Source organism: Aulonocara sp. 'chitande type north' Nkhata Bay, linkage group LG7, assembly GCF_057382095.1.
Source record: "Aulonocara sp. 'chitande type north' Nkhata Bay isolate Kocher_YH1m ecotype deep benthic linkage group LG7, A_spYH_male_GT1.1, whole genome shotgun sequence".
Taxonomy (NCBI): domain Eukaryota; kingdom Metazoa; phylum Chordata; class Actinopteri; order Cichliformes; family Cichlidae; genus Aulonocara; species Aulonocara sp. 'chitande type north' Nkhata Bay.
Genome location: NC_141350.1, coordinates 58,422,396 through 58,439,984, shown reverse-complemented (window position 1 = coordinate 58,439,984; position 17,589 = coordinate 58,422,396). Strand labels below are relative to the sequence as shown.

The 17,589-nt window shown below is 37.6% G+C and overlaps 1 protein-coding gene across 2 annotated transcripts; it reads right to left on the bottom strand.

Annotated features, from left to right (window-relative positions):
- Positions 1 to 11,125: 11,125 nt before the first annotated feature.
- Positions 11,126 to 17,369, bottom strand: psmb7 (proteasome 20S subunit beta 7). 2 transcript variants are annotated; one of them, XM_086301628.1, is made up of 9 exons: positions 17,215 to 17,369; positions 15,703 to 15,796; positions 15,109 to 15,206; positions 14,811 to 14,951; positions 14,552 to 14,667; positions 13,883 to 13,941; positions 13,037 to 13,188; positions 11,613 to 11,639; positions 11,126 to 11,325 (listed from the first exon to the last, which is right to left on the bottom strand). In XM_086301628.1, the coding sequence occupies exons 1-9, from the start codon at positions 17,274 to 17,276 to the stop codon at positions 11,214 to 11,216; spliced, it is 861 nt and encodes a 286-aa protein (XP_086157754.1). In that variant the 5' UTR covers positions 17,277 to 17,369; the 3' UTR covers positions 11,126 to 11,213. The 2 variants fall into 2 exon arrangements, with proteins under 2 accessions (XP_086157754.1, XP_086157755.1); XM_086301629.1 differs by lacking the exon at positions 11,613 to 11,639.
- Between the last annotated feature and the right edge of the window lie 220 nt (positions 17,370 to 17,589).

The following is a 17,589-nucleotide window of genomic DNA, read 5'->3' as shown; positions in this document are numbered from 1 at the left end:
TTGCTGAAGGAAGCCACAGCTGTCAGGGAACGCCATTTCCATGAAAGCATGTAGATGCTTTGCAGCAATGATTAGGTAGGTGGCACACACGGGGAAGAGAAAATGTGGCTGATCAGACAAGATTATGTGTTTTTGTTGCTCCCTGCTCGAAGTTCTGTTGCTCGCATGCCCATTGTTGGCGGTGGACGGGCCGGCATGGGTCTGTGGTTATGCAGCCAACAAACTATGATGCACTGTGTATTTTTACACATTTCTATCAGACCTGACAATAAATTTTAAGTGATTTGAGCTACAATAACTCTTCTGTTGGATCAGACCACATGGGGCAGCTTACATTTCCAATGTGCATCAGTGAGCCCCATGACCCTGAACTGGTTCACCACTGTTCCTTTCTCTGACCACTTTTGATAGATACTGATCAACTTATTGTTGAATGCCTGAGCCAATCCTAGATGCCGTAGAGCAAAAGGTGGGATACTTCCTGGTCGCAGGACTAACACAGAGAGACAGACAACCATTCCTTACTACGACCAATTTAGAGGCTTCAATTAACCTAGCCCCACAAACTGCATGCCTTTGGGCTGTGGGAGTAAGCTGGAGAACCAAGAGAAAAGCCACTCAGATGGGGAGAATATGCAATACATAAAGGTCCCAAGGAGTTGGTGGATTTGAACCCAAGACCTGGCAATAGTGCTACTTTCTCATTTTAAAAACTTACTAGTTTTTAAAATGATTTGATTGATTGATTGATTGGTAATTTATTTCAACATGTGAACAATATACAAGTACATTTAGAAAAGAAATAAGAGAGAAAAAAATACTATACAAATTACATACAAAAAACCATTCTGATTAATTTACATGTTGAAAGGGAGTGGGAAGAAGTATACACTTATTTAATCCCACCCCTTTGCCATAAATTATCAGTGAATATTTAGTCAGCTTCCTTACTGATATAATTTGTAATAAAAATAGTGAACAGATTTCTGATATACTATATACTATAATATCACATCATGAATTTTTTGTTTGTTTGTTTTTAAATAGAGACATTCACTTAATTTAAATATTTTCCTTTTCTTTATAGATCGAGAAGATCATATTTTTATAACTCTTTTTGAACAGTTTTATGTTTGGACATTGCTTTAATTCCATATTCAGACTGTTCCATAGTTTCACTCCATGAACAGAAACACAAAAGCCTTTTCTTGTAGTACGTACCTTCATTGTTTTGAAGTTACAAAAAACCCTTAAATTATAACTTCCTTCTTTCAAAAAAAACATACTCTGAATATTACCTGGCAGTTCTTTATTTTTTGCTTTGAATAGAATTTGTGCTGTTTGGAATTTCACTATATCGTCAATTTTCAATATTTCAGACTGCAAAAATAGTGAGTTTGTATGTTCCCTATAACCTGCATTGTGGATGATTCGAATTGCTTTTTTTTGAAGAGTAAAAAGTGAATGTAATGTTATTGCCCCAGACCTCTGCACAATAGCTTAAGTATGGTGAAACCAGTGAACAGTAGAGAATATGAAGTGATGTTCTGTCGAATACCTGTTTTGCCTTGTTTAGTACTGCAATGCTTCGTGATACTTTGGAATGAATATATCTTACGTGAGCTCTCCAGTTAAGTTTTTCATCTATTATTACCCCCAGAAATTTATTTTCACTGACTCTTTCAATATCAACACCATTTATTTGAATCTTTGCATTTGTATTTAAACTACTATTTCCAAATAACATCAGTTTAGATTTATTCAAATTTAATGATAATTTGTTTTTATCAAGCCAGAACTTCACTTTACTTATTTCATTAGTCATATCCTCCAATAAATTCTGCAGATCATCACCAGAGCAAAAAATGTTTGTATCGTCAGCAAAGAGAACCATTTTTAATACTTTGGACACTTTACAGATGTCGTTAATGTACAAGTTGAAGAATTTTGGACCCAAAACTGACCCTTGGGGTACACCACAAGCAATGTCCATACATAAGGAGCAACCACCATTTATTTTCACAAACTGCTTTCTGTCACTTAAATAACTCCGGACCCAATCTAAAACTACCCCTCTGACACCATAACGTTCCAGTTTTCTTATTAATATATCATGATCTATAGTGTCAAATGCCTTTGTCAAGTCTATGAATAACCCAGCCACATATTGCTTTTTGTCTATGGAATTTGTGATGTATTCTATTGAATCTAATAGTGCCGATGATGTTGATCTGCTTGATCTGAATCCGTACTGACTCTCAGTGAGTAGTTTATGTTTATCTATAAATTTTTCCAGTCTGTTTTTAAACAGTTTTTCAAGAACTTTTGAGAATTGAGGTAGTAAAGAGACAGGCCTGTAGTTTGTGAAATGGTGTTTGTTTCCAGATTTGTATAGAGGTATAACTTTTGCTATTTTCATTCTGTCTGGAAATCGACCAGTTTGAAATGATAAATTACAGATGTATGTAAATGGTTTTATAATAGCCTCAATGACTCTTTTAACCACTATCATATCAATATCATTACAATCCAAAGATTTGTGATTTTTACATTTTTTGACAATTTCAAGAACTTCATTTTCATCAACGGCTGTGAGAAACATAGAATATGGATTTCTGTCAATCAGTGTATCGGGTTTTTCCTGTGCTTTCCCAGGATGAGTGATTGTTCTTGCTAAATTTGGTCCAGCAGTTACAAAGAATTCATTGAGACTATTTGCCACAACATCCATATTGTATTCTTCATGGTCATTACAAATGAAATACTTGGGATAGTTCTTTTGTCCAGTCCCACATTTTATAACACTGTTCAGGATTTCCCATAATCTTTTATTATTATTTCTATTTATATCTAATTGCTTCTTATAGTATTCCTTTTTACTAAATCTAAGTATATTAGTTAACCTATTTTTATATCTTTTGTATCTGATTTCAGCATCTTTAGTTCTCGTTCTTAAGAACTCTCTGTATAGAGCATTTTTCTTTATACATGCATTTTGCAGACCTTTTGTTATCCATGGACAGTCCATATATTTCTGTTTCCTACTATATTGCTTTATTGGACAGTTGGTATTGTACAGTAATGTAAATATTCTAAGGAATTTATTATAAGCACTATTAACGTCCTGTTCCTGATATACTTCACCCCAGTTTTCCTTCAATAAATCTTTTTTAAATGCATTCATTCTTTCTTCTGTTCTTACTCGTCTGTACTCTTTTTTACTGTCCATTTTATTGATCTTGTAATTCCTATCATAGATTGTAAAAATTGGAAGATGGTCACTTATGTCGTTAATCAGGAGTCCACTTACAGTCTTATTTTCAATGTCATTTGTAAAAATGTTGTCTATGAGAGTTGCACAATGTGATGTAATCCTGGTAGGTCTAGTAATTTTAGGGAATAGGTTCATACAGTGCATTGTGTTTATAAATTCCTCAGTGGTTTTATTTGGGTTTAGCAAATCAATATTGAAGTCTCCACAAATGAAAACTTTTTTGCGAGCTATTTCAATAAATGTTTCTTCTATCCAGTCTTTAAATGTCTCAATACTACTACCTGGAGCTCTGTATATACAGCTAATGAGCACATTTTTACTTTTTTCTTTACAAATTTCAACTGTAATACATTCTAGTACATTATCTTTTTTTTTTTTTTTCTTCCGCCTGTCCCATTTGGTTCTTTAGCCATCAGAATTGTTGTCTGAAGACCAACAAGGATACCCAATGGATTTACTTTGCCAAATGGATCATCGTGGCATTGCCGTATTGGTCCATTTGGTCGATCTTTGTTTTTATTATTTATTATATTTTATTTTCAGATGTTACAGACGGGACAGACATGAGTGAGAGATAGGAAAGGGAGAAAGAAAGAGGAAGGAAAGGAAAAACAGAAGGGGAGAGGGACAGTGAGAAAGGGGGGGAGAAAAAAAAATCTCCTGGATCACCTGTTGAGAGAAGAATAGAAAACAAGCAAAAAAAGACAAAAAAAAAAGAAACAAAGCAACATACTAAACACAACACCATCGCATTAATCTAGCTAAGTGTAAACAGCAGTAAATACTAAATATTCAATGTTGTTGTGCAGCACGCAGGACAGATGTGCTTCGAAGTAGCAGCCAAGAAAGGTGTAATTTAGGTCTACGAGCAGTGAACACCCGTGTGCATACCTGTGTGGATCAGCGCGCTTGTATTCCAAAGGTTTCTCCATGTAATGATCTGCTAGGGAGTGTGGGGGGGCCACAGCCCCGTCCCCCAGGGTGTGAGGCAGGTATGGAGGAGATCAAAACTCCAGACATCCAGAGGCCCCCAGAACACAAGAAACCATGGAAGACCAACAGAGGGGCAGCCGCGCCACTGTTCCAGTAAGAGCTTTCTAGTACATTATCAATCACCATCGTCATCTTTTCCACCACATTAAATTTCAAGGATTTGTCCACATACAAGGCCACTCCTCCTCCTCCTTTGTTTCGCCTAGTTATAAATGTGAATTCATAACCCTCCAGTTCAAAGTCTGTTCCTTTTTCCATATTGATCCAAGTTTCTGATAAGGCAATGACACTAAATGGATGTGAAAACTGGTTAAGATATTCTTTGATATGACTAAAATTAGCATAGAGACTTCTACAGTTAAAGTGGATAATTGATAATTTATTCTCAGTTTTAATCCTCTGATTGTAGTCTTTATTTGTATAGTAGCAGCAATTGTTATTGTTAGATGAGAAAAAGTTGTTGTCTGGATCTATTTCATATTCCAAGTCATGTGTATTGTGATCCATATAGTTAAATGTTTTCAGTTCCAATTGATCATATTCTGCAACTGTCTGACTGATGCAGCTGATTCTTCCAGATGTATCTGAGTTCTAAATACACTCTCATATTATATAATCTTAACTAGAGATGGACCGATCCGATATTACGTATCGGTATCGGTCTGATACTGACCTAAATTACTGGATCGGATATCGGAGAAAAATAAAAAATGTAATCCGATCCATTAAATATCACGAAAGCACCTCACAAAACTTGCAACACGCCGTAACTCACCTCAGAACGTTAGCACGTCGGAGCAGTATGCATCACGTGATAGAGCGGCTGTGGCATGCGGGACCTGTCGGTGGTCTGGATAGCATGTGGAGCTTCGCTAGCAACCTGGCATTTCATCTCCGACAAAGTTATCCCCGAGAGAAGTAAAGCAAGTGTGTAAGTCCATCTCTGAATGTTTGTAAAGCATTCCTGCGTTAAGCTTAACAAGCGACTGCCTCTCGCTCTCCGGCTGCTACTTCAATCATGAAACTGCTTAATGATCAGCTGATCGGCTTTTCTGTGGCGAGTCCGTCTGTCTTGTTTGTTTTTGCCCCACTTTGCACCAGAAAGAGGAAACCAGCGGCTGAACAACAGCAGCACGTTTAAGCTTGATAAGCTGTTGTTAGAATTTATTTAATATTACTTTCTACTCGAGGATCTTTTTCTACGTAGCTGACGCTGGTAACTGTGCAGGGGCGGATCTAGCAAAGTTTAGCCAGGGGGGCCGATAGGGCATTAACTGGGAAAAGGGGGCACAAAGACATACTTTTCTTTCTTACTCTCATTTAAAATGTCGAGCTTTTAATAAATAATTATCTGACACCCAAAGTTTTAATTTGATGTAAAATGAATAGAAGTCAATTACTGTATATAGTAACTATTAAGTCTAATATATATACCCTAGTAAGCTATAGTACTTTTTACTTTGGGATGGTACCATCTGTGCTGTCTGCAATTTTGTTGAAGAAAGATGCTGAATCTATTTAATATTTCTTGAAAAATAATTGATTTCTGTGCATTTTTTTCATACTTCATCAAATTAAGGTTGATTACGTCGATTAAGCATCATGAGGTGGAGCGTGAGGGGTGGTTCCCTATTTTTTATTTATTTATTTTTGTTGTTGCTGGGAGTTGGAACCCTATTAGTTAGGTTGCTTAATATTTACGCTAAGTACTCTTTAAAATACCAGAATAGGGAGGATGGTGTAGGTTTAAGTTTATTAGATTGATCAGTATTGCTGAACTATGAAATATTTTTTTTGTATACAGGTATAACAGAATAGCTTTAGTGTAGTTGTTGTTTTAAACTTGAGTATGAACTTGCAGACTTGCAAAATGCAGCAAGATATTTTAAAAAACAGTTTCGTTGATTAAAAAACACTATATCGGATTCATATCGGTATCGGCAGATATCCAAATTTATGATATCGGTATCGGACATAAAAAAGTGGTATCGTGCCATCTCTAATCTTAACACACAAAATATTACTTTTTTTCTGACAAAACTAATCAAAAATAAAGAAGCAGTGTGTGGAAAAATAACTAAACCCCTGCTTACAGAGGAAATAATAGGATAAGGAACAGCCAGCTAATCAAATGTCTCTTATTAAGAATAATAATACAAACAATAAGAATAACGTTATTGATCCCAGAATTTTTTCTGATGCTGCCTCTCCAACAGACTAGAAAAGCACACTTGTTGCTCAGTTATTCCAAGCACACCGCCACAGACTGATAGAACATCTGCAGCTGATGATAAAGGATTATTAGCAAGTGCAACTATCTATGACAGCCGTTGTCTTAGTTTGCTAGTCGGGAGCATTCAGAAGTGTGTTCATTATTAGTTGAAAAGATATCAGTAATGATCTTAGAGAAACGAAAACAATTTGAAGTCCAACATTCTACAGTGAGAAATATTATTCACAAACGCAATATTCAGAGAGACATCTGTCTGTGTGGTAAATATTAAAGTTCTTGACAGTAATTGGAAAAAGACTAAATAATTATTACTTGTTCAGAAGGGTTACTAGGAGCAAGACCCTTCACCATAAGAAGAACACATCAGCACAGCTTGAGTTTGCAAAGCTGTATCTCAGCAAACGATAAGACTTTTTAAACAAGTGGAAACGTTTGGCCAAGTTTGGAGAAAACCAAATGTAGCGTATCAGCACAAACATCTAATTCCAACTGTCAAGCACATTGGTGGAGGCATAATCTTTTGGCCTTGCTTTGCTCTGAGTCAACCATGAACTCCTCTGTATAGTATTCTAAGTAAAGTATTCTAGAGTAAAATGTGGGGCCATCTTTCCAACAACTAAAGCCTGGCTGAAACCGTGTCATGCAGCAGGAAATTATTCCCAGCACACCAGAAAATATACAACAGGGTGGCTAAAAAGAAAATAATCAGTGTGTTGCAACGGCCCAGTCAACATTAAGACCTAAACTTTGAAATGTTGTGGTGAGAGTTTAAGACAGTGGTCCCCAACCCCCGGGCCTCGGACCGGTACCGGTCCGCGAGAGTTGAGGCTCAGGTGTGAAATGTATAGTTTTCAGGGTTTTTATCGGTTTTCAGCGTTATTTTGTTATCGTTTTTATCGTTTACTCGGTTTTCCTGGATCTTTTCACGTGTGTTATGAATAAATCTTTTTTTCGGTACCAGTACTAGTTTTATTTTGTTGTATTTATCCGCAACACCTTAAAGGCCTGTACATGAAAATATTATCGGGCATAAACCGGTCCATGGCGCAAAAAAGGTTGGGGACCGCTGATTTAAGAGATCTCGGAATGCCCGGAAACCTCGATGAGCCTCAATGACATAAAGAAGAGTGTGCCAATTTTCATCCACAGGCATGTAAGAGACTGATAAAGTCATTAAGAAAATCATTACTTAAATATTTTGCTGCTATTTTTGAAGTATTTGAAGTATTTATTTATTTATTGTCATTGTCAAGAACAATGAAATTGCGTTTGGGGCTTCCATACAACCCAAAAAAAAGAAGAAAATAATAAATACCCCTTAAAACCCAAGTGTACATATTTAACCCAGTGTGACTCCAATGCAATAAGACAATCCTTAGCAATAATGTTCGTAGAAATTCAGACAAAGACCTGAGAAACATGACAAAATACAACAATGCAACCCATTCAATATTATTGTACTGTGAGATATGATATCAGATATGATAGTTATCTATTTAAGAAAGAGGGGGGCAGGAGGGGGAAGAGAATAAAGATATGATGCACCAATGCAGACCAGTTCATTGCTATGGTGGTTTCTATAAGCTCTTGAATCATGGTGTGTACTTCTTCATTTGACAAAAACTAAACCAAAAGGGCAGCATTATGTTAAAAACTGACACCCTGTAATATGTCACATGTTGTTCTTCATTTGAATTTAAATCATTTTGAACCCAGGTAAAGACCTGGTGATGGTCTGCAAAGGGTGTACTATCTTTTATTATTTTTTGACTATATCCAAATCAAAAATTACTCCATGGTTCCTCACATTGTACACAACTTTCCTGTTTTGGGGGGCTACTCACTTGTTTTAAAAAATAGGGACAACCTAAACGCTCCCCAAAAAATGAAGGCGAAACATATCTATCGCCCCTGGTGTTTGGGTGCAGTATAGGTCATAAACCCTGTCTCTTCCATGTGAGCGGATGGGACTAGGGTCAAGTCAACACAAACAAGGTCTCCTCAGATAAATTTTTCCCATAGATGCTTTATGCAATTATTTGTATTTAGTATGCTAGATGCTTGTATAGGCATTTGTATATAAGAGTATGCTTATGCATATGTGGATGCTGTTAGGAATAAAATTATTAAATAAAGCTGTTTTTGTGATTTTTATATACACATTCCAAGTGTGCTCATTAAGAGCTGGCACTCCGTGTAGTAAAGGTCAGAAGCATTAGTTCAGATTGATTGAATTGAACTATTGAGATTGATATGTTGAGTTGCAGTGGGATTGCAAATATGCTTATAGATCATAACTAGTTAAAGTCAGGGGGATATTTTTCTTGGCCAAGGGAGTGTGAACAGAATGTCTCAGACTTAGCTAGCAATTCTCAGCCTGTTATTTTCTACTTATTATCTAATATTAATACAGCAAGGTTAGGGAGCGAGGTGTTTTTCTTTCTGTCTTTTTCCAGGAAAAGGAGCAGGGTCGAGACGATGACTGAAGTGCAGAGGAATATCGAGTCAGAGACGACAGGACCGGCCGCATTGTTTTTCAGGAGAAGATAGTCAAAATAATATTTGTTTTTGTTGTGATATAGAACTGCATTACCCCATCATCATCGTCATCCCCTTTGTGAAGCAGATCGTTGGTTCACATTGATTCCAGCGTGCTGTAACTTGTAATTTCAACTGCTGAAACAAATTAAATCTTTTAAAAGACAGTCACTCTCCTGGATTCCTGAAGGAAAGAAACAAAGAAAACAATGTCTTGTAATCTTTTTACCTTTTTTTAAAACCATTTTTGAGCACTTAATTTACACCTTAATTTACACCATGCTTTGTTTATGGTCACACAATTTTCAAAAATTGTGGAAACACCCCTGCTTCGCTTTCACCCTCTAGCTCATTAGGGTGGACACTCTCCCTCTCTAACTGGTTCGTTAAGGATCACTAGATTGCTAGGGTCTGCTCCTTACTACATAAAGCACATTGAAATGTGAAGTGTTGTAAAAGAGTACTATATAAAGAAAATTGAATTGAAAACTGCATACTTGGAGGTGCATACTTCCATCTAGTAAATACACAGTAGGGAGTGTTCATCACTGCTACTTCTCTGGGCATCAGTACAGCTCGTATCTTTTCTTCCAATTGTTCTTCACTCTTTTCCCTTCTGAGAGTTGTAGTGCTTTGGTGAGAGCCACAATCTCTGGCACCTGATCTGAGGCTGGCTGTGTAATTTTTCCCTTTTCCGTTCCCTTTCTCTCCCCTGTAACAACATCAGTCTGTATACAAGGTGAGATCCGGATGCTCCAGTGGTTCAGTTCGTAGATCTGATGTAGATGCAGGTAATTCTTCATAATCTATTTCATCCTGTGTGTCATAATTATCCCTCTGGCTTCTGAGTATCACTGGCGAACCATATGACCAATCTTAGTCACTCATCCTCATTTCCTCAGGGCTGCTGAACTCCAATTGAAATCCCCTGATGTGGAGGAATCGGCATAGACCAGGGCCTCAACGACCATGTGCCCTCCTTACCTGAGATCTGTGGTTACATCCACTTTGGCAGTCATATTGGGCCAGTTTGTCATTAACTTATTTAATCTCTTGGTCCCCTCCTTCAAAAAGGACCACCTTCTCTCTTCCTCACACTGTTCACCAGCATCCTGTTGTTTTTCCTTCCTCTGCATCAGGTTCTCCCATAGGTGTGACATCTATTATCCCTGAATTCAACTACTGCCTGAGCTGTAGACCAGCGTTCCCATGTGTGCTGTAATATTTAGGCAAACTCACACAATCAGGTAATTCTGGGTAAAGTTTGGGCACAGTACAAACTCCAGGTCTTGTAGTCAGCAGTCCAGTTCTTTATGTGGTCTTCACCTTGAAACTTGTAGTCTGGACGTTTACTTAGTCCAGTAGCACATATCTACGGTCGTCACCATGTGCTCTCGCTTGATATCCATTTCATCCCTCCTTCCTTCCATTCTTTCTGTGCTTGCTCATATTCTCCTAAGGAGTGCAGCCAAATACCCAGGCTGCACCCCTCGAGACAAGATGATACATACCATTCCTTTTTCCAGTTACCCCCATCTCTTGTTGAATTTCTTTTCCGTTGTAGATCTGGCTTTCTTATCTTCTATACTATCCAACATCCTGTTGTTGACATATTTTTCTAATTGACCCAAATTCTCCATTTCAGGTGAGATTGCAATGTCCGCCATTACGGTCTTATTTAAATTCTCTTTTACTGTTTAATGTATTTTCATATTTCTCTTTTTTTTTTTAACGTTTTAATTGTTTTATCTGTTTTTATTTTTGTTTATCTTCTAGGGATAAGGACTCCCTTACTCCCAGGTCTAATTATTTCTTTCCTTATTCCATTTCATTTCTCTTTTATTCTTTAAAACCAAACAAAAACAGCAGTTACTAAGAATTAAACAAAAAAATATATATTTTAAAATGATGAAAACGCAATGTTTTTCTCTTTTTCCAAAACTAGAAACCTCAACTTTAAAATTATTTTTGTTAAAGTAAAAAACTTTTGGAATTAAACATTTAAGACAGTAAGCAGCTGTGATATGACTGAATCTTTTGAGACCATTTTATTTCTAGTTCAAATTTAGGCACAGCCAGGAACAAAACCAGGGAAAAATATTTTATTTCAAAAAATGGGAAAAACATGCAACGTGTTTTAGGCTTTATCAGGGTAGTGAGTCACACCATTCCATTTTAGGAGGTGTCCATGGTCTGTACAGACTCCTCCAGCAGCTCCAGGTCAATTGGAGTTACAGCCTTGGTCAGGACACCTGTAGTTCCCTGTTTGTACTTGTAGTCGCCGGTTCTACAAAGAGATACATGGAATAAAGATTTCCAATTAAAAAAAACAAAACCCCAGAGCTCATCGCTTCCATGTAACAAGTCTGTGCTGGCGCTCATTTAATACACATTTCATTTTTATTAGCACAACATGCCACTTCATCTAAAGCACACTGCCATGCACATTAGTTAGGCGAAGTCACACTAAGCAGGCCCAGTGGACCCAAATCAGAAATGTGGTTAGTAGTCCACTCAGGTAAAGGTGACAGACTGTTAGGCTTGGACTACAAAAAATGCACTCTGTATACTCACAGCTGTAAGGCTTCAAGCTCAGTGACTCTTCAAGCAGAACAAGACAACAATTCAGCGTCTGATCAACAAATGCTGCTTGTCCACATGTCCAATTTAACACAAGTGTACAAGTGCAGCAGCTAAATATCTTGAATTCTCAGGTCTCATAGTGACTCACAGTCCCAAATGACAATTTATTAAAGGAACAGAACTTTCACTGTTCTTTACAATCCATTTGACTTGTGTTGGTCAGACATGAAGCAGCAGCATCTGCTCTTACAACTGGCTGCATTTGAGTGCTCAACGCGAATTGTGTGACAACAACCTCAACTTTGAACTGAAAATCCCCCAAATATGAGACGTTTTAGTTCCCCAACACAAGAAACAACATGCCTCGAGTTTGCGTTCACCACGTAATCACAGTTAAGCACAGGGTATAAAATAAAATAATAATTCATTCGTTCATTTCAAAGGGATGGAGCCTTTCCAAATACCATCAGTCTATGACAATGTTAAAATGCAGATGGCAGCAATCACACATGCAGGACTAATGATTAATAACTCCAATAAGGTGACAAAAAACAAAACAAAAAGTGTCCTGGGTTTAAACAGTGACCAGAACTTGACAGCTGCCTCATAATGGATCCCCTCTGTGTGATGTCTGGGTGCAAGAACAGACATGGCTCTTTACAGAAGGACTGGCCACATTGATTGCAAACTCAAAACCAGCCAAGAGGTGATTAAAAAACTGATGACAATGCAATGTAGGAAGAACACTGGCAACCACCAGCTCGACTCCTCAGCCTCTTAGTAGAGACACTTATGGTATCAATTTGGAAATACTACATCACTGTGTTCTTAAGTTATCACATTGAGAAGATTTTCAGAAAACTTACTCTGACCTTGAGATCAAGGTCACAGATTCAAACTCGTCCAAGACTTTTGGCAGATGCACATAATCAATTTGAAGCGCCTACGTTATCACATTCACAAACTTAAGTGTCCACGCCGCCCACCTGCCTGGTGGGGTGAGGACAACACCCCATCAGTCTTTTACAGCCGAGGGGTAAAAATTTGTAGTGGCCTGTTAAGGAGTACGTTTAGCAGAAGAAAGTTGTGTGAAATTTTTTACAAGTTGTTCATTTAGATACTTGTAAGGCTGCTTTTAGGGTCACAGCTTACCCCCTTAGTATGAGGAAAATAAACTTTGTGTCACTTCCTTCAGGCTGAGCAGGAGTTGGGGAGACAGAATCTGTAGTTATATTTAAAAACCAGAATTCAGAATTAACTCATCTGTTTCTGGGACTGAAAACTCCCAGAAAAACATTTCCATCAGCTCTGGATTATCCAACTCACGTCATCATGGTAACAACCTCAGGAAGGGATGAAATTCAGATGCTAATTCAAAAGCTAAACTATCGTTGCTGAAGCATTATCGTTCTTACCTGACACCTTTCTTGTTGGCCTCATCATGTGGTCTGATGTAGTTCACTTTGTTCTTGGTGATGACACACAGGTCGATGTTGCTGCCAGAGCCCAAATCATTAAAGATGCCTGCAGCAATGGCATCACGCACAAGCTGCTTGGCTGCATCCTCCTTTGGAAACAATTTTTTTTAAAAAAAATTAAAAATTACATCATCACATTTATTTTTTTTAAAATCTGCAGGTAGCATGTTGTGTCTATGTGAACTACTTGTCTGACCATGTCTTAACCTTTATTTTAGTATAATGGTCTGTAAAACATTGGGAAAGAGTTCAGTACTGTGTTTCCATTTGAAAGTGATTAACAAAATCTTCCTCCACTGTTATTTTTTTTTTAATGTCACATGTGGTTACACGTAGTTTCATTTCTTTAAAATAGAATACGTGGCAAATCCTTCAGGTATTACACTCTTCTTTGGAACCTGCTCCCAGTTTGGGACATAATCTCTACTTTTAAGATTAAGTTTAGGCTGCTAACGTACTTGCATTTAAATGTCATTACTGCATGTTAGTTTCTGTTTTGTCCTTGTCTTTGCACTTTTTTCACCCTCTTCCCTTTCAGTGACCGATGGCTGCTGGAACCTTCCCAACATGACTCTTCTGGTGGTTTCTTCACATTAAAAAGGGAGTTCTTTGTTCCCACTGTCACCAAGTGCACCTCATAGTCTTAATGTTGAGGTTTTCTCTCTAATACTGTAGGATCTTTAGTTTACAATATCAAGTACCTTGAGGTGAGTCCTGTTGTGAACTGGTGATATATAAATAGAATTAATTAAACTGAATAAAATACACAAGTGGCAGAATCACCTCCATGTCAGGCTTGTAACGGTCCTCAAACACTGCCATGGCAGCTAGGGACCCGGAACCTGTAGGGGAAAAAAAAAATGTACATTACTAAGGTGCCAACTGCCATAATTAACCGAGTCAGAAAACATGACAAACAGAACACATTACCACTATAACTCATCTCCAGTCACCTGACACGACTCTACATTAAACACCATTAATCATGACTAAGAATCAATTCTGTCGGCATGAACCAGGTCACAGACCTATATTCATTCTTTTAAATGTGTAGGATCAGACCCTCATATAATCCTACTTCAAATACACCAAATTATTCCTAAATGAGTGAAAACAACTTTCCCAGTGAAAAGGTGAACAAGCTGGGTAACAGAAAGAAATGTGAAACCGTTTTACCCAGACTGCAACACCTCCTGACAGAAATTTAAATTTGTGAATTATCATTTTTATTTCATTTATGTTTTGCAATTTATGTTGGTCCGTCTATTTTAGTAGAAACATTTGTGACATTTTACAGGAAAATACCAGGATATATACATTTAAGACTATCAAACTAAAAATATCAATGTTTGATGTTTGGTTCATGTTGCCACTGTTGGTTTTACACAAATCCAACGACACATAAAGCTGGAGCTTATACATGAGAGGCATATAGCAGTGTGTGGCACTGACCCATAGTAACATAGGGCAACTTGTCAGTGGAGCCGTGAGGGTAGATGCTGTAAAGATGAGGGCCATTGCAGTCTACTCCACCCAGGACCAGGGCAGCACCAATGTAACCCTGGTACCTACAAACACAATCACATATACCATTTTCTTTTTTTATATAAACTTTTAACAAGAGCAGAAATATGCAATGTAATTTGTTCCTCACTTTCTTTAGGACTACTATTACATGACAATACTGAGTTACAGAGAAGGAAGCGTATACCTGAACAGCATCTGTTTGAGCATGCGGTTGGCGGTGGCAACACGTGGCAGCCTGCCTGTGGAGAGGGAGTGCAACTCCAGGTTGGAGGAGATAAGCTGAGTGGTCATCTCTGTGTCTGCAGCTGTTCCTGCCCCACAGCAGCTGGACAATAATGCAGTTGCACCAGAATCAATGAGACATTAATTTAAAAAATAAATAAATAGGGATATTTTCTCAAAGCTTTGTGTGTACGTATAAGTATAAAATCTAGATTTAAAAGAAAAAAAAAAATCACAAAGCTCAAAAACCTGTTACTTACTAAATGTTTGGGGATATGTAGTGGATCTTGGAGCAGTTCTTGTCTGCTACTATCATTCCCTCAGTGGCTCGTGTGTCAGCTCCAAGGACAACTCCATCCTTCACGAAAAAAACACAACACAACATTCAAACTCTAAAGAGCCACTCTGAAACACTGCTGGCTTTAGTGCTATTCCGCAAAGGTAAATAATAATTTAATACTTTGTTTCTGAACCCAAGTATCTTATAGTACGAGTATACCAATTCTGCAGAAGACTAAATTCTGATTAACTGTTTAATTCTTTAACAGTCAACAGTTTTTCATTATTGTAATACTTTGTTTAAATCTATTGAAAGCAAACTTTAAAAAAATAAGTACCCTATGTTTATATGCACTCAACAATAACCCTGTCAGTGCGCCCCAGGGCAGCTGTGGCTACAATGTAGCTTGCCATCACCAGTGTGTGAATGTGTGTGTGAATGGGTGAATGACTGAATGTAGTGTAAAGCGCTTTGGGGTCCATGGACTAAATAAAGCGCTATACAAATACAGGCCATTTACAACACACTCGCTCCTAACTGACCAATGTGCAGCAGCCTGGTTTTGGTAGCTCACCTTAAAGACAACACCGCAGATTGTGGTTCCTGTTTTTCGAGCAGCAGGGACGCTGCAACCCACTTTGCTAGCTTCAATTTCCAAAACTGCATTTCTGTGAAGAAAAAATATTACTGGTATTACCTAACACGACTGCACAGCTACACAAACACAATTGTGTTCATATGTCATCTATTGAACATTTTTTACTTTCTACTGAAGCAGCCTTGCATCACAGTCAAAAGTTCAAAATATTCTTTACTTACATTGCCAATAAGCAAATAATACAAACATAAAAAAGCTTTGGTTTAGAATAGCACTCACAATGACAATAACAGAGCTCAGTTTTGTTTTTTGTCTCACATGTTTTTGAATTTCCAGAGCAAGATGGCTAGTTTTAATACATTTTCTTTAATGAGTCGCCTTTATCAGGGGAACGTTTAAAGAGCACATAGGTTTTAGAATATTAGTTCAGTTAGTTTTGCATTTCTATTTTATGTCAGTTAGGCAAAAAGTTTTTCATATTTATATTATAACACAACAATTTATATCATAACACGTTATAATATAAGGGTATATTATGTAATTATTATATTATAACATAACCATGTTATAACTTGTTTCAGTCCACTTTTCATGTCAATAACTGAATTGGGGGTCCGCTTCGTGTTTTTATCGTTTTAAATATTTTTTCTTTAGCCCATTTTGAATATTTATTTTAAATTCAGTTGCGTTTTAATTTGTTTATTGAGTACAAGATCCTGACTGCGAGTCGCTGGAAGCAGGTGAAGGAAGGGACTGCCGAATGTTGACTGGTTGACAAGTGTGCCGGAATAGAGCATAGTGATCGCGGAGTTGATCGTGAATGAGAAAACCCCGAAAAAAACGTCAAAGATAAAAAAGAAGAAGAAGAAAAGAATGAAAAGGACAGAGTGTGAACACTTTTTGACACTCAGTTCCACTTCAGCTCTTTATATGTTACGACCCAACAAGAGCGGACAGACACTGTCTATGCACACTTCATATTTAATTTAGCCAATTTTGCAATATGGTTTCAGTTAATCTTCATACTATTTCAGACGTCTCGTTTTTAATTTGGATGCGAGTTCGTGTTTTTTTCACAACTAGCTAACCATAATCCCCTGATTGGCTAGGCTAGGCGGGGGGTTCGGGTTCCTAAATAAAAACTGCCAGGACCTGTTTTATTTTACCTAACCTAACGAAGTTCAGACTGTTTTGTTTTTTTTTTTTGTTTTTTTTTAAACGAAATGACTTCACTGCAACATATATAAAAAAACACGCAAAACCCACTATGAACAGCAAAGCCTGTCGTGGTTTTAAACATGAGCGGCATGTGAATACTAACATGGGGGAAAAGCCTGAGTCACTGTGTGGAAGCCGAGTTAGCATCACTGGGAAAGCCAAACGAAAAGGCGACAAACCTAAGCGGCGTCCACATTTAAACAGTGGCATCTATTAAACTCAATGATGTACTTCCTCTGCTCTAATTTTCATTCGCGGAAAAACGCTCACCTTTTACAGTTGTCGAAACTGAAACCCCCGAAAGCTGGCCGGACTGCTGTCAGTGTCGCCATCTTAGTGAATGAATGCTGTATTTCCGGGAAGTAAAGGAAGTTGGTCTATATGTTATGGGGACCATATTGCGGTATGGCAAGCCAGAAGAGCCAAACATCGGCACCGAGTGGCGTTTTGAATGCCCCCACTTGAGTGGCAAAAAACCAAAAACGTACCACTGCTCAAATTATCTCAAGTCCTAGAAGTAAAAAGGCAAACTTAAGTTTCACATTCTTCTTTTATTAGAAATAATCGGATTATTATGATTTGTGTGGCATCAAATTTGATGCAGAGCAGCTGATTGTTCTGTAAATAGTTTATTTAATGTTTATT